Raw genomic sequence first — 21,112 nt, 5'->3', positions numbered from 1 at the left:
ACAATATGACTCTTTCAGGGCTTGCTTTTAAGTTTTGTTGGACAGGACCAGAGCAGTGCTCAGACGAGGGCTAATTATTCCTCGCTCTTGAGGGAAGACCCTTCTGTGCACACCCAGTGCCTGTGACTCATAAGATTTCCTGTCTGGCTGCGGGGACGAGGCACTATTCCCAGCCCAGGGTGGGGCGCTAGTACATCTAATACATGTAAGCCTCTTGGACAGTTCTTTCTCGGGCCTCTGCTAGTTACTCACAGTATGTGCTGATCAGCACTTAGGGAAGACTCAGAGGGACCCTCTGTAGATCTCTGGAATTGTCTCTCTCTGCAGCTTTCCTTTCTGATAGCCTGTTCTGGAACTCTGTAGCCACCTAGGTATCCCCAGACTCTCAGCCCTGTGTCCTCCACTCAGGGGGGCTGTGGGCGCCCCCCCGCCCCCCCTCCCTCCCTGCAGCCCAGCCTAAGCCTCTCTCTAGACCAGCAGCTGGGCAGTAGCAGGGCTCCCCTCCTTTGCTTCCTGTCTCGGAGATCACTGACCTTTGTCGTCTCATGTCTCGTGTATTCAAGATTATTGCTTCATGTTTTTTGTACTTTTTTTTCTAAGCAGGTGCTAAATCCACTCCCTATTACCCCACTGACCTAGAAGTCTATTCTGATTTTTAAGATTTCTTCTGTTTCAATGGTTATTTTTTATTTTTAATATTTGTGCTTGCTTTCTGCTTGATTAAATTAGTTGTTAATCTGTTTTATCTATTTTTTTCAAAGAACCCAAGTTTTGATTTATTAATCTAGCCTTGTGTTTTTCTGTTCTCTACTTCATTGGTTCTGTAGGTGGAAGCCTCTTTGGTCTCCTGAGCAAGAATAATCGTTTTGGTAGAAATCCGGTTGTGTTGCTGGGCATCCTGGTGCATTTTATAGCTTTTTATTTGATATTTCTCAACATGCCCGGGGACGCCCCCATTGCTCCTGTGGAAGGAACTGATAGCAGTGCTTACATCAAATCCAGGTATAGTGACTGTCATTTTTCTAGTAAGTTAAGGAAGGGTGGGAGGTAACGGGTGGCTAGATACTCAGAATGGAGCAGTTAATCATTTTCTGAAAGTCTGTTCTCTTTATAAGGTCATCTGTCAAATGTTGATGGAGCCAGAATTATTTTAAATAGGAGCTTATAGAGAATCCCAAGTTATTTTTGTAATTGTTGTTTTAACCTTTCAGCCCACTAAATGCTTTTCTTGACCTATGAAAGAGCATGTAAGTATCCGATGTGATTTTGTAGGTCTGCTTTCTGAGCAGTGAAGAACAGTGAGGAAAGGGTAGGCTCTCCGGTTCATTCACAGTCGGTTACGTCCGCTTTGAGGATCTTACTTTCTTGCGCTCAACTCAGATCCATTATAGATGTAGACATTTATGTCCAGGTCCACCATCCAGGGGTGGCCCTGCCAAACCCAGTGTCTGCTCCCAGATAGTTCATAGACCAGAGTTTGCTTGGACTGTGAAGGTGAATGCGTTTGAGCATAAATTCTTACTTTGTGGAGTCCAGTGTTTATTTCTTCTTGTTTCATAGTGTTTACAACTTGAAAGCGAAATGCTCTTGTAGGAGAGTTGCTTTTACATTAGAAAGGGCTCTAACAAATACTGTTAAGGGTGCTCTTTCTAGGGGCGCCTGGGTGGCTCAGTTGTTAAGCGTCTGCCTTTGGCTCAGGGCGTGATCCCAGAGTCCTGGGATCGAGCCCCGCATCGGGCTCCCTGCTCCACTGGGAAGCCTGCTTCTTCCTCTCCCACTCGCCCTGCTTGTGTTCCCTCTCTGTCTGGCTGCCTCTCTCTCTCTGTCAAATAAATAAATAATTAAAAAAAAAAAAAGAGTGCTCTTTCTAAATTCATTTTCCTTTATATGCAGCAAAGAAGTCGCCATTTTCTGCAGTTTCCTGTTGGGCCTTGGGGACAGCTGCTTCAATACCCAGCTGCTGAGTATCTTAGGCTTTCTCTACTCTGAAGACAGTGCACCGGCCTTTGCAGTCTTCAAGTTTGTGCAGGTAAGCTCCCCTTCAGGCCGGGCTAAGGTGGGCTCTCTCTCTTTTTTTTTTTAGGTGCTTAAACACTGTTTTCTTGATGGTTGTGAAATGAGAGTCAGGGCCATCCTTTAAAGTATTTCTGATCGGACATAGGAAGCAGGGAGGGCTGTGATTTCTCCCCCTCGCTTGTGTAAGAGACTTTCCGTTCTGGTCTTAGTGCTCAGGTTAGAGGCTTCCCACCTTAGATACCGGAGTCCCTTCATCACATAGACAAGCGCATTTCTGGCCTGGAGTATATGTTATTTTATTACTCAGTTTCTCACAAAATACTTTATTTATTTAAAGATTCTGTTTGAGACAGAGAGAGCAGGTGGGCACACAAAAGAGGGGGGGCCAGAGGGAGAAGCAGACTCCCCGCCGAGCAGGGAGCCTGATGTGGGGCTCGATCTCGGGACCCCGGGATCATGACCTGAGCCGAAGTGGAATGCTCAACGCACTGAGCCACCCAGGTGCCCCACAAAATACTATTTTAAATAGCAGATCGCCGCTTGCCTGACGGTCGCCGGCTCTCAGTGGGAGTTTACGGTGCACGTGTGTGAGCTGGTGGCTGATGAAGTCCCATCTGGGCAGCGCTGAGGGTGGCGGGGCTCGCTGGGGAGCAGTGGGCTCGTCGCATCTTCTGACCGGTTCTGTTTCTTCTCAGTCCATTTGTGCAGCCGTGGCATTTTTCTACAGTAACTACCTTCTCCTCCACTGGCAACTCCTGGTCATGGTGATATTTGGATTCTTTGGGACCATTTCATTTTTCTCTGTGGAGTGGGCCGCCGCTGCCGTCGTGGCGCGGGGCTCCGACTACCGAAGTATTTGACCCGCGGCGCCTGGGAGGTGGGGCGCAGCTGCAGGCAGCACGGCGGGACCACGGCTCGGCTGAGGACGCCGCCTGTCCTTCCCGCAGAGCATCGGAGATGCTCAGGAAGGAAAGTCAAAGATTTAAGCCCGCTCAATCTGCCAGGGCTGGTGTTCAAGTTTACAGACATTAGCTATTTAAAACAAGCAGAATAAGGGAAACTTGTTCTGTCAATTATAATCGTTCAGAAATGTTGTTTTTCATTTCCTCTGTCTCGAGTTCCTTATAATCATGTTACAGAATGTAAATGTCTTCTTCGCCCTCCTGTTCTCGTTGAACGATGCTGCCCTGATTCAGAACACTAGGCCGTATGTCAGGTGAAGGTTCTTGCTGGGTGTGGGGTGTGTGCCACTATGTAATACAGGGAGCCTCTCCCCACCCCGCATATGTGTCTGGGAACGACATGTAAATAAATTGTGAGATGCTGAAGTGGAATCTTTGAAAAGATTTGCACTTTCTTCCTCCTTAAATGTTTTGTTTTGTAAGTTTTCCTACCTTGTCATTCGTAGCAAGGAGCAGCTAATTATTATAAAATGAGGTAAAAATTGTCCAAAGTTTTAAAAATGAATCTTAACATGTGAATGAACAAAAACACATCTTAAAAAAAGGGTTTTTTTTAAAGATTTTATTTTCATTTATTTGAGAGAGCGAGAGTAAGAGAGCAAGCAGGAGCAGGGGCAGAGGCAGAGGGAGAAGCAGGCTCCCCTCTGAGCAGGGAGCCCGATACAGGACTCGATCCCGGGACCCGGAGGATCATGATCTGAGCAAAGGCAGACGTGTCACCGACTGAGCCACCCAGGCGCCCCCAAAAACACAGTTCAACAACAACAATACACATTTACCAGAGGAGGATTTTTGCTAGCATTTTCCTAGAAGATGCAGTGAAGAAAGAAAGAAAGAAAGAAAGAAAGAAAGAAAGAAAGAAAGAAAGAAAGAGAAAGGGACGTGTGAGCCGTCTGTCATAGAGGGAACATCATTCCTCACATGTGTCTGGGGATGCAGCAGAACTGTCTGAGGGGTGTTTAAATGGACTCATTCCCAATCTTCCGTAAGAGCTTGCTTTACAAATTCTAATTGACATATAATTCAGATACCATGAAACTCACTATTCTAAAGTGTACAGTTTAGTGTTTCTCTTTTTGTATATTCACAAGGTTGTGCAGCTAATCACCATGATGTTATTCTAGAACATTCTCATCCCCCCAGAAAGAAACCCCATGCCTTTTAGCGGTCCTTCCCCATTGTCTGGCCTGGCGCTGGCAAGCACCGCTCTGCTTTCTGTCTCAATGGATTTGCCTGTTTGGACATTTCTTATGAATGGGAGAGCTAACTTTTACCTGTGAAGTTTAACTGTGCGAATGATGAATTTTACGGCAAGGTGAATTCAGCCAAGAGGACAGATAATACCTCATTTTCTATTGTGTGTGTGTGTTTTTTAAACCTGTTAGAAGTTTGTAGATTTTTATAGTTGGCTTACAGATTTGAAGAAATTCAGTAGAGTGTGATTTTCAGACTTGATGGCACGCGTCCTGCAGGGAGTCAGGAAGCTGTGTAGTTAGCGAGAATCTTAGAGAGATGTTGTTTGTGTGGAGCGCTAAGCTCTTGTTCCAGGGCGGATAACTTTTTGGTTTTCTTTCTCGAAGTTGACATAAACCCAGTTGTTTGTTGATCCTGTATAAATAATTTGTAAACACTATGGCAGAATTAATATAAGTGATCTTACTGTCTCTCTCAACACATGACTGCTTACCCAGGTGTATTAGTTTTCCATCCTGGTGTAATCATAGATTACCCCAAAACTTAGCCACTTAAAATGACGCATAGTTACCATCTCACAGTTTCCGCGGGTCAGGAATCGGTGTGGCCAGGCTGGGTCCTCGGCTCAGGCTCTCTCACAAGGCTGGGTTGGGCTCAGCCGGGGAGGGACCACTGCTCGGCTCACTCTTGTGGTTGTTGGCAGGAGTCACTCCTTGCAGGCTGCTGGCTAAGAGTCTTCTTTTCTCATGGCTGTTGACTGAAGGTCACCCTCTCTCTTCCTTGTTACGTGGAGCTGTCCTCGGGGCAGCTCATAACATGGAAACTGTCTTCATCAGAGAAAGCAAGTAAGAAAAGCCAGAGAATGGTAGCAAGACAGAAGTCATAGTCTTTTGTAACTTAATCTCAAAAGTGGCATCCCGTCCTGTGCTGTCTTCTCTTTGTTGGATGCAAGTTAGTAGTTCTGGATGGGATCCCACAAGGGGGGAGTGCCAGGAGTCCGCGATCCTCTGGACCGTCTTACGAGGCTTATCATACCAGGCTTAAACTCTCCTGCATTTCAGCTCACACTGGGCCCTGCATTCCCACGTCATACCTTCTCCTGGGCTCTTGCTCTTTGCTCACAATGGATCTGCAGAATGAGGCTGGCAGAGGAGGTTAGGAGCTTCTGTTAATGACACAGAATACTTCCCTCCAAGAAAGCCATAGCGTCTCATCCCCACTGGGAGGATTCTTGGTTACCCCTGTCAAGAAGGAAATGAAGTAGGGTGTGGTGCGTGGGCAGGAACGTGACTTCCGGGCTGCATTGCACCGGTACCTGCAATCCTACTCACTTGAAGTTCTGTACTCACATTGTGTTTTCTGGGGTGTTGGTTTTTTATGTCCATAAATAGTGTCGATCTTGGTGGGGTCCTTTAGATGACGGGTAACATTAAGCTCATCTTTTAAATTTTTTTTCCTATTTGAGTTAAAAAGGAAACGTGACAATGAAATAAAGAGTTTAATTTTTATATTTGTCTCATACACTCTCAAATAATTTTATCTTCACATCTGTGCGTAGTAAAAGTCTTAGCTTGGTTTCACATGGGAGTGTGTGTGCGTAAATACGGGTGCACTGCTCTTTTATCGAAAATTTAATAAGGTATATATTGAAATTTGGTTGCAACCTTGAACAACCTTGATTGAACCACACATGTCTTCCCCACTAGTATGAAGATCTCCTCTCCCCCCCCCCCCCAAGAGCTTTCCTGTACCCAAAGGCTTGAAAACTTTTGGTGGGAACATAAAATAGTTTAGCCTCTATGGATAACAGTAGGGTGGTTCCAGAAAAAACTAAAACTAGCATTACCATATGATCCGACAATTCCATTGCTGGGTATATACCCAAAACCATCGAGGGCAGGAACTTGAAGAGATACTGTACTATCCCGTTTATGGCAGTAATGTTTACAGTAGCCAATAGGTGACAACAACCCAAGTCTCCATCGACAGATGAATGAATAAGCAAAACCAGTCCATACAGTGGAGGGTTATTCAGCCGCGCAAAGGTGTGAAGCGCTGACACCTACAACACGGATGAGCCTTGAGAACACTGCGCTAGGCGAGATAAGCCTGTCACAGAAGGGCAAATACTCTACAATTCCACGTGTGTCAAATACCTAAAACGGTCAAATTCATAGAAAGTGGAATAGTAATTGCCAGGGCCTGGGTAGGTGGAGAATAGGGAAGTGTGCTTAATGGTGTTAAAAAGAAAACCACAGAACCAAAGTGGCATCTCTTCAACCAAGTCGCCAAATCTGGACTTGATACCTAAGCTCCTTGCAGTGTAGTCTGAACCCGTCAGTAAGGCATTTTCTCATCAGCATCGAGGAGGTTATCTGTCACATGGGCCTTCTCCGAACCACGAAAGAAGATGAGGGACTCTCTGTGGTAAGACCCCTTGCCCTTCCCATGAGGGAAGGTGATCTTGCCTCAAACAATCCTTTCTTTTTCCCTTTTTCTAACAACTTTCTTTTCCTACCCTCCTTCCTACGCAAATCTTTCTTTTTGTACAACTTCTCTACTTTCTAGATGAGATGCTGCCTGATTCACGCATCTCTTAATAAATCCAAGTGGGTCTTCAAATGTACTCAGATGAATTTTGTTTTTTGTCCTTTAAAGACTTTATTTATTTATCAGGGGAGGGGGGAGAGCTTACAAGCAGGAGGGGAGGGGTTGAAGGAGAAGCAGACTCCCCATCAAGCAGGGAGCCTGATGCAGGACTCGATCCCAGGATCCTGAGATCATGACCCCAGCTGAAGGCAGATGCTTAACCCATTGGAAGATTTACTAGAAGGAGTCATGGGATTTAGCTTATCAGTGTACCCACGGCTAAGGTTTATTACAGTGACATGGGAAGGAGGAGTCACGGGGACGAACACCCAGGCAGGTCTGGAGGAATCCAGGCACAGGCTTCCTTAAGCAATCCCTTCCCTTATAGCTGGGGCGCATGAGCACCTGGCCCTGGGGACCCCAAACAGACCAGGTTCAGCCACTTGCTGCTGACAAAATGCAAAGCCAGAGAAATAAGTAGTGGGGAGACAAGAAAGGAATTTCTTTCAGTGAGACCAGCACTGGCAAGACATCGTCTCAAAGACTGTCTCCAAAGTGCTGAAAACACTTCTAGGTTTATATAAGGGCAGCGTGGGACAAAGGTGAGTGGGTACGTACAGGTGGGCAGCGAAAGTCAGGTTGATCATGTCTTGGGGTCAATCATGTGAGGTCTTGCTGGCTCAGGGCAATCCTTATTGTTTGAGGAGGTATTTCCAGTTCCCCTATGGGTCTTTTGCCCGAGTTAGGAGATAAGCTGGAAAGGAGAACATAATTAGAAAGTTCCGACTAAAGTCAGAATGGAGGGGGTTGATGTCTACTTTCACCCTGAGGGATCATTCACAGTGTGGAAAATGCAGCAACCCGTGTACGATGTGTCTGCGCAGGAGAGCCCACTGGGGACACAGCCCCCAAGGTTTGCACTGGGCGCAGGTCAAGTGGGCTCTCTCTGCCTGGTGCAAACAGGGATACCAGAGCCCGGAGAGAAAGCAGATGTTTATGTAGCGTGAACCACGTGGTCTGTCCCCACAGTCTGGGCACAGTGAGCCACCCTTAGCGGTTAACTAAATGCTGAGAGCCTGCATGCCAGCCAAGGACCAGGTCTGCAAGCAGCCCTCCAAGGGTGGTGGTCTCAGGCCAGGATGGTGGTCTCAGGCATGCTGTGTTAATCCTGTCATGCACAAGCCCAAAGCAGTGTTTAGAAGGGTCTTATAAATAAGGTTGGGATAGTTCTTCCTCATCACCGATGATCTAGAAAAGCCTACAGAGGGAAAGGTCTTGAAATGAATTAGCCCTGGGTTTAATGTCAGACATTTCCTTTAGGGCCACAATCCTTGGAATTGCTCTGCCTTGGGCACCTGGGTGGCTCAGTGGGTTAAGTGTCTGCCTTCGACTCTGGTCATGATCCCAGGGTCCTGGGATTGAGCCCCCCCCCCCCCCAAATCAGACTCCCGGCTCAGCAGGGAGTCTGCTTCTCCCTCTGCCCCGCCCCCACTTGTGCACACATGCGTGCTCTCTCGCTCTCGGGCTTTCTCTCAAATAAAATCTTTTTTTTAAAAATTGCTCTGCCTTGCTTGTACTTGACTATATACCTGACTTTACTAGGTAAAAATCTCCAATTTCCTCCATTCTGAGACTTCTCAGGAAGGCTTTGTATCAGGGGACTTTAGAATTTCCCCAAGAATGATGATCTCTCCTTAACTTGTTTCTAGGCATGCCTCATTTGAATAAATGTCAAAAACAGGATAGTAAGGATTTGATTCTGATGAGGGAGCAGAAGGCTGGCTGAGGACAAAGCATAAGCTGACACCCTGCCCCCTGCCCTCCAGCCCCCACTCCTGGGTGGGACATGTGTGACTTTCCTCCAGGAATCTCTCAAAGATCTTAATGTTAATGCCTTGCTAGAGGGGAAAACCACCTTAACTTGACAATGGCAAGGCCTCAGGTATCTTGTAGGTCCTCTTTAGCATATGAAAGTTCTTCCGAAACCTCCCTTTTTCCTCACCTCCCCCAACCCCATAGTGTATAATCAGCCACCCCTCACACCCCCGTGCAGCCTCTCTTTCTGCCCTGGGGTCCTGTCCCAGAGCTTTAAGAAACCACCATTTTGGACCAGAGACTTCTCAGGAGTTCTTTCTTGGCCGTCTGCTCCGGACCTCACCCCACCAAACTTCACCTATATTCCAAAACCCCCATCAATTCTAGAAACTGTCACTGCTGTTCTTGAATCGTTTTATTATAAATCATTTAAATAGAATATGCATGTCTTTCCTTATTTCCTCAAATTGAGACACTCGTTTTGGTTTTTTGTTTTTTTAACACCTTTTTGAAATTTTATTTTATTTTTTTAAGACTGTATTTATTGTAGAACGATAGAGCATGAGCAGGGAGAGGGGCAGAAGGAGAGGAAGAGAGAAAAATCCCAAGCAGACTCCACACTGAGCGCAGAGCCCGATGTGGGGCTTGATCCCAGGACCCTGACATGACCCGAGCAGAACTTGAGTCAGATGCTTAACCAACTGAGCCACCCAGGCGCCCAACACCTTTTTTTTTTTTTTTAAGTAAACTCTATACCCAGTGTGGGCTCAAACTCATGACCCTGAGATCAAGAGTCACATGCTTTACCAACTGAGCGCCAGCCAGACGTTCCTTGAGACTCTCATTTTGTAATTGAAAAAAATATTCTTTGTAGTATTTTGGAATGTTGATAAGGTCCTGAGCCAACAGGGTCCTGAGCCTGTCCAGGGACAGGATCCATAGGCAGAAAGAGCTGCTGTGAGGAATGGCTGATTATATACTTGAGAGTTGGGGGGGGGGGTAAGGAAAAAGGGAGGTGTCCAAAAGGACTTCCATGCTAAAGAAGACCCTCAGGATACTGGAGGCCTGGTTATTATCAAGCTAAGGTTGTTTTTCCCTCTAGCAAAGCACTGAGACATTTGGGAGTTTCCTGGAGGAATTGTAACACATTTCCCCTGCCCAGGAATGGGAGGGGGCAGGTTGTGGGGTGTCACCTTGTGCTTTGTCCTCAGCTTGCCTTTTGCTCCCTCATCAATAGAACCTAAGTGTCCACATCTGTTACTTTTGGTTCTCCAAGAAAAGAGGAGTCTTGGGCAAAGTGGATCAAACTCCAGCCAGAGTAGGACTGATGAATTAGCGAAGAGATAAGTGGGTTTGAAAAGTTAATGTCTCGTTAAACTCTAACTACTTTGGCTTGTTTGGTTGGGTTCTTTTGGTTTAGTTCCCAGCAAGTAAAATACAGACAACTCTTCTCTACAACTCTTATTTCTAAAGAAGAGAACTCTCTGTATTTTCTTAAGAAATATGGAAACACATTCCATGGAAATACTCTCTTAAAAGTGTGTGTGATTTCTTTTTTTGCTTGTTTCTTTAAAACCTTTTTACTTTATTGAATTAAAAAAATAGACTGTTATTATTAACTGCTTGATTTTTAAAAATAGACTTTAATTTCTAGTGCAATTGGGGTTCAGAAAAAAATTGAGAGGAAGGTGCAGAGATTTCCCATACATCCGGCCCCCACTCATGCATAGTGTCCCCCGCTATGGTCACAGTACATTGGCTACCATTGATGAACGTCCACTCATGCGTCACCATCATCCAGAGTCTGTTGTTTCCATTAGGGTTGAGCTTCATGTACAATTTGTGGGTTTGGACAAATGTAGCATGTATCCAACATTACAGTGTCACACGGAGTAGTTTCACCGCCCTGAAGATGCTCTGTGCTCCTCCTATTTATCCTTCCTCCCGGCAACCCCTGATCTTTTTACTGTCTCCATAGTTCTGCCTTTTCCAGAATGTCATGTAGTTAGTTGGAAACACACAGTCTGCAGCCTTTTCATTATTGGCTTCTTCCACTTAGTGCTATGCATTTAAGATTCCTCCATGTCTTTTCATGGCTTGATAGCTCATTTCTTCTTAGCGCTGAATAATATTCCCTTGTCTGGGTTGTTAAAAACAAGACAAGACCAGGCCCAAATGAATTCCTTTATGCTAAGCCCCAAGTCACCTTCGCCATTACCATTTCAGCTCTCCCAGAAATGGAATCTTAAGCCAGTCGATCAGGAATCACCTGATGGACCCATGGTATCCCCTAAAGGAAAAGAACCTTGCAATAACCAACCTGCTTTTTTTTTTTTTTGCCTGGTATAACTCCCTTGTTCCTGCTTCCTGCTGCCTATAAAAGTCTTTCATTTTGTGCAGCTCCTCGGAGCTCCTTTCTATCTGCTGGATTGGATGCTGCCCGGTTCAAACACATTTCTGTTAAACTTTTAACGTGTTTAATATGCCTCAGTTTATCTTTCAGCACAGTATATACACCTTAGGTTTTGACATTATGAGTAAAGCTTCCGTAAACATCTCTGTGCAGCTTGTTGTATAGACATAAGTTTTCAACTCCTTTGGTAGATGCCAACAGGCATAATCGCTGGATTGTATGGTAAGAGTATGTTCATTTTGTAAGAAACTGACAAACCGCTTTCCAAGGCAGCTGCACCATTTTGCATTCTCCACCAGCAAGCAGGGACGTTCCTGTTGCTCCACGTCCTCAGCAACATTTGGTGCTGTCAGTGTTGTGGGTTGTGGCCATTCTGATGGGTGTGTACCAGTATCTCGTTGTTGCTCTAATTTGCACTCCCTGAAGACACTGTGTGGGGCACTTTTTCATCTTCGTATTTGCCATCTGTTAACTTCTTTGGTGAAGTGTCTGTTAGGGTCTTTGTTTTTTCGTATTCTGAATACAGTCCTTTATCAGATGTATCTTTGCAAATATTTTCTCCCAGTTGTCTGTGGCTTATTTTATTATTCTCTTGAGTGTGATTTCTTGTCGTTGATCCATAATGTATTAGATTTTAATATTAGGAAGTATGTTTTTTGTTAATTTGGTAGGCCAAGAAACTATAATGTTTTACAGTGGCTTTCAAATTTGACGTTACTTTCAACTTCGTATACAGATAGTCTGCAGTCTGTGAGCACTGGTGCATTTGGTTGTGACTGTTGGTTTTCTGAGCTGTTGTTAAATCTGGAAGGTTTGATGTTTTTATCAGGAGTAGTTCTGCCCTAACTCTGTGAGAACTGAGACAGATAATTTAAAGAAAAAACTGATTGCCATTTTAGAGACACCGAATCCAAAAGAGACTCATTTGGGCATTTCTTTCCGACTGCATTTCAATTCATAGGTCCTCTTATTTTCTTTTCTTCCTTAAAATGTTGTCAGATATTCCCAATTCTTCAATCTTCTTTGTTTATATTCTAAGCTTGTTTGATTTTTTTCCCCTTCTATTTTACATTTTAAAAGGGATCTTTTGGGATAATTGTCACATGAACTGAAAGCAAAGTCTTTTGATGACTCATCTTGTAGATACTGTGAGAGCATATTGAGAAACAAGCAGATGTTTTTTTCTCTACTTCTTTTATGTTGTTACAACCATTCAAATAAAAGAGGAGTACAGCAAATGCTGTCAGCTGGCATGTTGGGTAAGTAGTCTGTCGAATTGATGTGGCTGTCAGAAGGAGCCAGGCAGGAGCATCTGGGCTCCCTTTCCTCCTGAAGGTGGCCGGACCCAAATCTGCACCATGTGTGTGCTCTTCTGCGAAAATGATTTGTTTTGCATCCAGAACTTGCTTTACACTGAAGGTCATCATGGGGCATCCCCATTGGATGGGGGTGCAGGTGAAAGAATTCCCCCAGGGCAGAACAAAAGAGAGAGGAGTTTATTGAATACAGGGCAAGGGAGGAGCAGGCAGGACAGCAAAGGAGAGACTGTCTGCCACCAGGCGGTGGTGAGGAACTATAGTTGTAGCGTGGAGTGAGGGAGTACAGGGATGGGTGGAATTTCCCCTTTTTTGGTAACCTTAGGAACTGTGCCTGGTTGTAAGTAGCCCATTGGTCAGTTAGGGCCTATGGCTTAATGAGCCTGTTTGCATCAGCTCAGTGGTCACTGTGGGGCCCTTTTGCCTCGTTCAACTTTCCAGTGCTCAAGCCTGTTGCATAAAAGCAGCCTCTACAGTCATCACCTTGGCACCAGCAAACCCTGTGACTTAGGTACCATTTTGGCCTATCTCGTTACTTTGCAGATGCACTGTGTTTGGTATACAGTCTGTTTCCTTCCCTGAGAGATCAGCTTTATCATTTAATTCCTTTCTGGATCAGGATAATCATTGAAAGTGGAAGTGTAAATAGTGAAAGGTAAATAACCCAAAGCAGGGCATGATTCCATCCATCTTTCATGTTAAATACCGATATACTAGGTGAGCCCCAGCACATTCACACAGTACCATCATGCCCTCCTAGACTGGACTTGCCAAGACTATTTTCTTTGTTTACAGACTTCACTATTATATACCTAGTTTTTAACTATACCAGACACTGTTGTAAGTACTTGGTCTTTCAGATAGCAGCCCCATCCTGAGGCTATCTAGGGGCCCCATCCTAATTATCCTCATTACCATAAACTCAGGAGTACTCAAAGGGGCTGATATGAACAGCAAGAGACACGCCTATCACCCAGGAAATCCCAGGGGTTTTAGGAGCTCTGTGCTACATCTGGGGACAAAGGCCAAATATATTTCTTATTATATTACAACTAGTATAGATCTGAGCTATAAGGTGACTCTTGGTAAGTAGTTAGCGACTGAATAGTTATTGCTCTATTATGCTTTTGAAAATATGGAAATGTAGCAGATTCAGAGGGCAGCCCTGGAATCATAAAGTGTAGACATGGAAGGAACCTCAGAGAATATTTAAAACTTAGGACACGGTTACGGAAAAGTCCTCATAATTCCCAATTATGGCACAGAAACACACCTCTGTATCCTAAATCTTGGTGCAAACTGATCCCCACCCCAACTCTGCCCAAAGCTAAGTCACCTAAATCTGTTGGGGTGCAGGACCCCAGTCCATCTCCTTATTATCTGATCAGATGCATCATTTCACACCCCATGGCCCATGATTTCCCTTGCCTGCCTTCTTTCTGTTCGAGCCACTCCTGCAGCCCTAAGTTTTGTTGTTTTCTCTCTTGCCAAATTTCTGACTAGAAGGATTTTCTTGGAGCCAAAGGACTGGAGCCGTGTCCTTAAAGGAGGTAAAAAGTCAAAAGCGAGCTTTAAGTGTCCAGTAGGAAACCACTCATTCTGGCACAGAGAGGGAAGAATTGCCTTGATAAAATGGTCACCTATGTAATCCTTTCTAATTAAGCAGCCTCCTCGTTTGTGCTGTGGTCTCTGGGTGGGCTCTTCATCTGTGGGTGGTAGTAGCCAGCTCACAATGGATTGTTGCTGCTATTGTTAACCTTAAAAATAAATACAACCAGCCATTTCACCAGCAAAAGATGGGTTTATTTGGGAAGAGTAAAGAATTGCTTTACAGGACACACGACATGTGCCAGAACCCCAGGCAGGTCCACAGAACAAAGAAGAGGAGGCCCTTTTATGGAGCAGAGCAGCCGCTTGGAGGGCTGTTGTAACCAGAAAGTCCATTGGAGTAAACTGGGAGTTGGACGTATGGGGGCTTCTCATTGGCTGGGCTGTGACAGTCTGTCATTGGCGGGGCTGTGACTGTCTCTCATTGGCTGAGCTGTGACTGTCTCTCATTGGCTGGGCTGTGACTGTCTCTCATTGGCTGAGCTGTGACTGTCTTTCATTGTCTGGGTTGTTGATGGGTGAGGAGGAAACCTTCCTTCCTCCTGCGGGCACAGAAAAGTAGTAGCTAACCTTCTTGAGGACTTGCGCTGTTGGTCTCTTCCTGTTGGTTCTGCAGTGGTAAACCCAACTCCGTTTTAGTGAGATTTTCCTTTATTAATTTTAACACTATTAATTTTTTTTTAAGTAAGCTCTACTCCCAGTGTGGGGCTTGAACTCATGACCCTGGGAGCAAGAGTCCTGTGCTTTACTGACTGAACCAGCCAGGCACCCCGATCTTTTTTTTTTTTTTTAAGAAAATTACACACATAATAACCTGTTTGAAAAAAAACCCTTAGTGGTACATCATTATTTGTTTTCCTGGCTGCAGAACGATGAATACGGTGTACAGCTGTCTATAAACGTTTCTTATTACTGCAGAGCTGATCAGCTGCAGTGAAGTGTGTTCTATGTTCCAGTGCAGAAGGTATGCATACCTCGAACTTCCTGTATTTGTACCTCTATAAATTCCCATCTCAAGTGCATGGTAGGGTGATGGATGTAGGGGCCAAGGGCAGGTCTCTCCAAGATGGGCCACTTTGGCATGAAGATTATTTTGAAATGCAATCAATCATTATTTTAAAAGCAATCAAAACCTATCAGATTCAGGAAAAACTCCTTACTTCTGATCAACTGCTTAAATTCACACCCGAAAGGAGAGACTGTATCAGGAAGAGGGCCACTAACAGAGGTTCCTTTTTACCTGAGAAACTTACTTGTGTAACGGGGCAATCTTCGTTTTCTAAACATCTCTAGTGGTATTCCTCCCCTTTGGATCCCCAGACTCTACCCTTCTCTTTAGCTCATCTAAGCCTCATGTTGTCTGGCTGTCTTGGAGTCTCATGTCTGTGTGGATTCCCCCTATGTACCAAACTAGATTTGGTTTTCTCCTGTTAATCTGTCTTATGTCAATCTGGTTCTTAGTCTAGTTAGAAGGACTAAGAAGGGAAGAGGACATGTCTCCCTCCTTGACATGGGAGGGTCAGGCTCTGCATCGATAATTGTAGGTGTAAATGTAGTGGTGAGCGAGAGTCAAAGAGGAAATGTTGCAACTTCCAGCATGAAATACATGGCCTATTGATGAAAGTTAACTTCAGGAGGAGAAGGAGAATTTGACCACTCAGCTGAAATGGACAAACTCCTAGAAAGACACTGTAACAGACTCAAGAAGAATTAGGAAATCTGGAAAGACCTATAACAAATAAAGAAATTTAATTAATAATTAAAACTCTTCCCACAAAGAAATCTCCAGGCCCAGATGGCTTCATTTGTGAATTGTATCAAATATTTAAATTATCAAATTATTTCAGAACATAGAGGAAGAGGGGAATCCAGCTGATTCCATGAACCCAGTATATCCCTGATACCAAAGCCAAAGACATCACAGGAAAAACTACAGTCAAATATTCACATTCCTCATGAACATAAAGGCCAACATACTAACAAACTGAATCCAGGTAAAACAAACATATAGCAAAGATTATACACCATGACCCAGCGGGATTTATCTCAGGAATGCAAGATAAGTTTCACATCCAAAAATCAATATGATTGTGTCATTTCCCAATACTAATAATTTTCTGACATCAACCGGAGGTCATACAAGTCATTTCAGTTCTGACTCTAAGTACCCAGAGTTAGCACAGACCCTATAAGTTGAGGGCTCAGTCCCAGACAGCCCCCACTTCAGATCCCAGCCACAAGTCGTGTCTGTCCCCAAGGCTGCCACACTGAGCACAAATTCAGGGGTTCCTACAGCCCTTCCCTCAGATTTGATAATTCACTAGAGCAACTCACAAAATCAGGAAAATGCTATACTTAATATTGCAGTTTTACTATAAAGGACCCAGCTTAGGAACAGCCAAATAGAAGAGATGCTCAAGGGCCAGGTGGGGTAGAAGGCATGGAGCTCCCGTGTCCTATCTGGGCATGCTACCCTCCTAGCATAGCCATGTGTTCACCAACCTGAAGCTCCCTGAAGTTCAAGAATTTTTATCAAGATTTTATTACATAGGCATGACTGATAAGTCACTGGTGTTGGTGATTAATGCAGCCTCCAGCTCCTCTCCCCCCGTTGGAGGTGGAGGAGGTAGGACTGAAGTTCCAATTGTCTAATCACGTGGTTGGTTCTTTTGGCAATAGCCCCCATCTTGAAGCTATGTAAGAGCCCACCCAGTGTCACCTCATTAGCATAAACTCAGGTCTGATCTGAAGAGGCCCATTATGGTAATGACAGACGCTCTTAGCACTCAGGAAATTCCAAGGGTTTTAGGAGCTCTGTGTCAGGAACGAGGGACAAAGGCTATATGTGTGTGTGTGTGTCTATATATATATATATATATATATATATATATATATATATATATATATATATATATATATGTATGTATAGTTGTTTTTTTTTTTGGTAAGATTTTTTTTTTTTAAGTAATCTCTACACCTAATGTGGGGCTTGAACTCACAACCCCAAGGTCAAGAGTCACATACTCCACCGAATGAGACAGCCAGGTGCCCCTGCCATGTGTATTTCTTATTATACCACAGTGGTACACCATATAAATAAAATAAAGGGCAAAAAATGTGTGATCATTCACATTGCAGAAAAAGCACTTGACGGGGCGCCTGGCTGGCTCAGTCGTTAAGCGTCTGCCTTCGGCTCAGGGCGTGATCCCAGAGTCCTGGGATTGAGCCCTGCATCGGGCTCCCCGCTCTGCTGGGAGCCTGCTTCTTCCTCTCCCACTCCCCCTGCTGGTGTTCCCTCTCCCGCTGGCTGTTTCTCTCTCTGTCAAATAAATAAATAAAATCTTAAAAAAAAAGAAAAGAAAAGAAAAAGCACTTGACAAAATCCAATACCATGCTTAAACAAATACTAAGCACCTTTCATTAAAGCAGGAATAGAGAGGTTCTTCAACCAAGTAGAGGCATCAATGGAAAAATCCACAGCTAACATCATGCTTAATGCTGAAAGATTGATGCTCTTTTCCTAACAACAGGGTCAAGGCCAAATGTACATTTTTGCCATTTCTGCAATAAGCCAAAAAAAAAAAAAAAAAAAGAAAAAGACACCCAGGTTGTCAAAGAAAACTGTCAATCACAGATAACATAATCTTATATGTAAATAATCCCAAGAATACACATACAGACAAGTAAACCTATTATAACTAACATATCTGGTAAGGTTGGGATACGAAATCACTATACAGAAACCAATTGTATTTTATATACAAATACTGGACAATCTGCAAATGAAACATATACAATTTCATTCATAATAGCATCAAAAGGAATAAAATGGTAATAAATTTAACAAAAAATGCAATTCTTATTTGCTGAAAACTATGCATTGCTGAGAGGAATTAAAGACATAAGTAAATGGAGAAAATCCCCATGTTCATGGGTTGGAAGATTCAGTCTCATTCAAGAAGTCAACTCTCGCCACGTTGATCTATAAATTCAATGCAATCACTCTCAAAATCCCAGCTGGACATTTTTTATAGAAATCAACATGTTGAATTTAAGATTTGTAGGGAAATACAAAGAACCTGGAATTGGCAAAACAATTTTGAAAAAGAACAAAGTTGGAGGTGTTTTCACTTTTTTATTGCAGACTCACTCTGAAGAAAGTGTTACCAAGACGGTTCAGTGCTGGCATAAGGATGGATTCATATAAAATAATTGAGAGCCCCCAAATCCTTACATTTATGGTCAATTGACAAAGGTACCAAGATAATTCAAGTGGGGGAAGGATAGTCTTTTCCACAAGTGGCGCTGGGACAGTCGGACAGCCACGAGCAAAAGAAATGAACTTAGATATGAGATACTTTCATGACTGCCACTGGCAGATTGTTCTACGCAAACTCTCCTCTGTCTTTGGAGTTAGAATGTTTATGGGAAATGGAATTCAGGACCCCAAGAGAAGATCTATTCCCTGGAGCACAGTGGGGAGTGAATGCACAGACATTTATTGATGGAATTCACGCTGGGCCATTGAGTATGTATCTATGAATACAGATGGGACTTGTTTTCAAGATGGTGGGCCTCTCCAGGCTTTGTTCCTATCCTCAGGTTTGTTTTTCTTTTCTTTGGCCTGTTTAAACCCAGACCTGTAAACATGCATCATTTCCTGATCCTAACCAAGAGTAACCTGGGGGAAAATTTGGACATCCCCCCTGACTCATGTCGATATTGGTAATGGAGGGATAGTAAGGCATTCCTCCCAGTTACAGGGTGAGTGCCACACACCCACAGGGTAGGGTAGCAGGACTTAGGTTTTGACTGAGTTAGATATAAGCGACACTCCTACTTACGTTGGTATCGTGCGTTATCCTTGCTAAAACACACGCGTCTTACTCCAACTGCAAGTGACGTGGGAAAGACGTGAGGGTTCAAAGTCGATGGTCATGAAAGAAATCTTGAGACGTCTTTGGTACAAAAAGGTAGTTTTGTTAAAGCATGGGGAACAAGACCCATGGGCAGAAAGAGCTGCACTGGGGTCATGAGCAGTGGCCCATTATACGCTTTCAAGTTGGGAGGGGGTTAGGGAGAGCGTAAGGCTCCCAGGTATTTTGACAAGGTTTCCAGGATCCTGAGGGGGCCAGCTAGTGTTAAGAAAAGGTTGTAAAAACTCAAGTCATGAGACTCTTCAGATGTCTATCAGTGGGTCATATGCTTGGGGGATGATCGCTAACATGTATCTTGGGGGGTTTAGAGATAAAGGAAGTTTCCAAAGGAATTTTTATATGTCGAAGTAGACTTACAGGGTCCTGGGGGTCAGGCTAAGATTGCCTTTTGCCCTTAGCAAAGTATTAACTTTGAGGCAGCTGCGTTCCTAGAGGAATGTCACTCTGCCTATTTGAAGGACTTGTCCATCAATGAATGGGCTGTAGGTCATAAGCAAATATAATAATTCTTCTTCTGCCTTGTTTCCCTCATCACAGGGAGCAAAGCTTATTCCTGCTATCATGTGAACATGCAAAATGGTGTAGGTTAAGTCGTAGACCAGGTCAAGAGCAAGTCACAAAATCGCAGTCAGGACTCGCCAGCTCCGCCGTCAAGTTCAGGTTTGGGTTGCATTTTCTCCTTAGAATCTGGTGTGGGTCAGGCCGCGGGGCCCTTTCTGTTGCCCTTGCCTTCTCTGTGGAATAACACTTCCCATTTACACCACCTGACTTCGTAGAACCCTTTCAAGTACATTCTGACCTGAGCCTCCCAAGAACTCAGCACCGACGTTTGGAGAGAGGGCTAGGAATTCCCATAGTAGGGCTCAGAACTGAGCGCAGAGAGGTGGGGGCCGGCCCAGGAGGGCAGGGAGGTGGTACCGCCCGCTCAAGACAGGCTTCTCTCCACTGGGCTTGGCCCGGGTGCCCACCCCGTTGTTGGGTTAACTAGAATTCTAGAAGCTGAATTCAGAGCATTTGGCATCTCTTTTCTTCCATCCAGTCCAGGAGAATTTAGTTACTTAGCACCTCAGAGAAGCCTGTGGAAACATTGCCTTATCAGGATGTGGGGAGTATAGCCCCACGTGAGGCCCAGTTTTATTTATTTGTTTATTTATTTATTTATTTAATTTGTTTTTAAAGATTTTATTTATTTATTCGAGAGAGATAGAGACAGCCAGCGAGAGAGGGAACAGAAGCAGGGGGAGTGGGAGAGGAAGAAGCAGGCTCATAGCGGAGGAGCCTGATGTGGGGCTCGATCCCAGAACGCCGGGATCACGCCCTGAGCTGAAGGCAGATGCTTAACCGCTGTGCCACCCAAGCGCCCCGCGGCCCAGTTTTATTGAAGGTCCAGTGGAGTTTGGGATTCATATTAATCATCAAATGAGGAATGTGGGCTAGGAAGATCTCAGAAGCACTGGGGAAGGAGTAAATGGTTTAAAGTTCCCAGGGGCCTCTGAAATGAAGCGTAGGGCTGAGGGGCCGAGCAGGTGCAGAGGGTCCATGGGTCCGGCATTTGCTGAGTCAGTTGTGTTCAGCTTCGTCTCCCAAATTATGCTCTTCTGTGCAGATTTTTTACCACTTGTCTCTCTGCGTTATTGGAAACTGCAAGCTATCCACAGTAAAGCCAATTTAAACCCAGTCAAGCCTGCAAGTATTAACACTCAGGCTTGGAAATAGGAAAAAAAATGAGAGAGGCTGCTGAAGGAAGAGCTCACTACGCTCTTTGCCAATGTCCCTGGGGGTGAGGATGACAAATGACCCCGGGCCCTGGGGTGGGGGGTGGGGGTGGGGGTGGGTTGGCCTGCAGAGTGGCTTTCATTTCATGCAAAGAAAAATGAGATTACAAATACCTCACGGCAACGATGTACCTTCAAGTGTCTGCACTGGGCAAGGGAAACAGCAGTCACAGGTGTCGGGAGGGAAATGAGAGGGAGGAGCACGGTCTGTGCGGTGTGGGGGTTCAGTGCCCAGGGCGCTGGTGAGGTGAGAGTCACAGAGAGACGCCATGTGCCTTTAGGGTAGGGGAGTGCTGGGAGCCGGGTCTGGGCTGTCCCTGCCCCTGCGTCTTCAGTCTCCTGGCAGATCTGAAGGCGCATCTCTTCCATTCTGCCCAGAGCTGTGGGATGCCTCTTGCCCTCTCATGGCCCAGAGCCTTGCCCAGAGCAGGGTTTCTCAGCCCTGGCCCCTTTGACATCTGGGCTGGATCATTCTGTGTTCTGGAAC

The 21,112-nt window shown here is 44.8% G+C and overlaps 1 protein-coding gene across 3 annotated transcripts in view; it reads left to right on the top strand.

Moving 5' to 3' along the window:
• Positions 1–18,724, top strand: part of MFSD11 (major facilitator superfamily domain containing 11) — a 41,275-nt gene extending 22,551 nt beyond the window's left edge. For 2 of the 3 annotated variants that reach the window (XM_045813832.2, XM_045813833.2), the window contains exons 12-14: positions 828–1,002; positions 1,894–2,029; positions 2,712–3,350. In XM_045813832.2, coding sequence (XP_045669788.1) covers positions 828–1,002; positions 1,894–2,029; positions 2,712–2,876 — 476 coding nt within the window. In that variant the 3' untranslated portion in view covers positions 2,877–3,350. Of the gene's footprint in view, positions 1–827; positions 1,003–1,893; positions 2,030–2,711; positions 3,351–18,057 lie in introns of those variants that run through there. The other variant, XM_087854062.1, reaches the window with a different exon arrangement.
• Positions 18,725–21,112: the final 2,388 nt, after the last annotated feature.

Source organism: Ursus americanus, chromosome 23 (assembly GCF_024610735.1).
Source record: "Ursus americanus isolate L20-20 chromosome 23, mUrsAme1.1.p, whole genome shotgun sequence".
In the NCBI taxonomy this organism is placed as follows: Eukaryota; Metazoa; Chordata; class Mammalia; order Carnivora; family Ursidae; genus Ursus; species Ursus americanus.
This window is presented reverse-complemented; position numbering and strand designations above follow the sequence as displayed.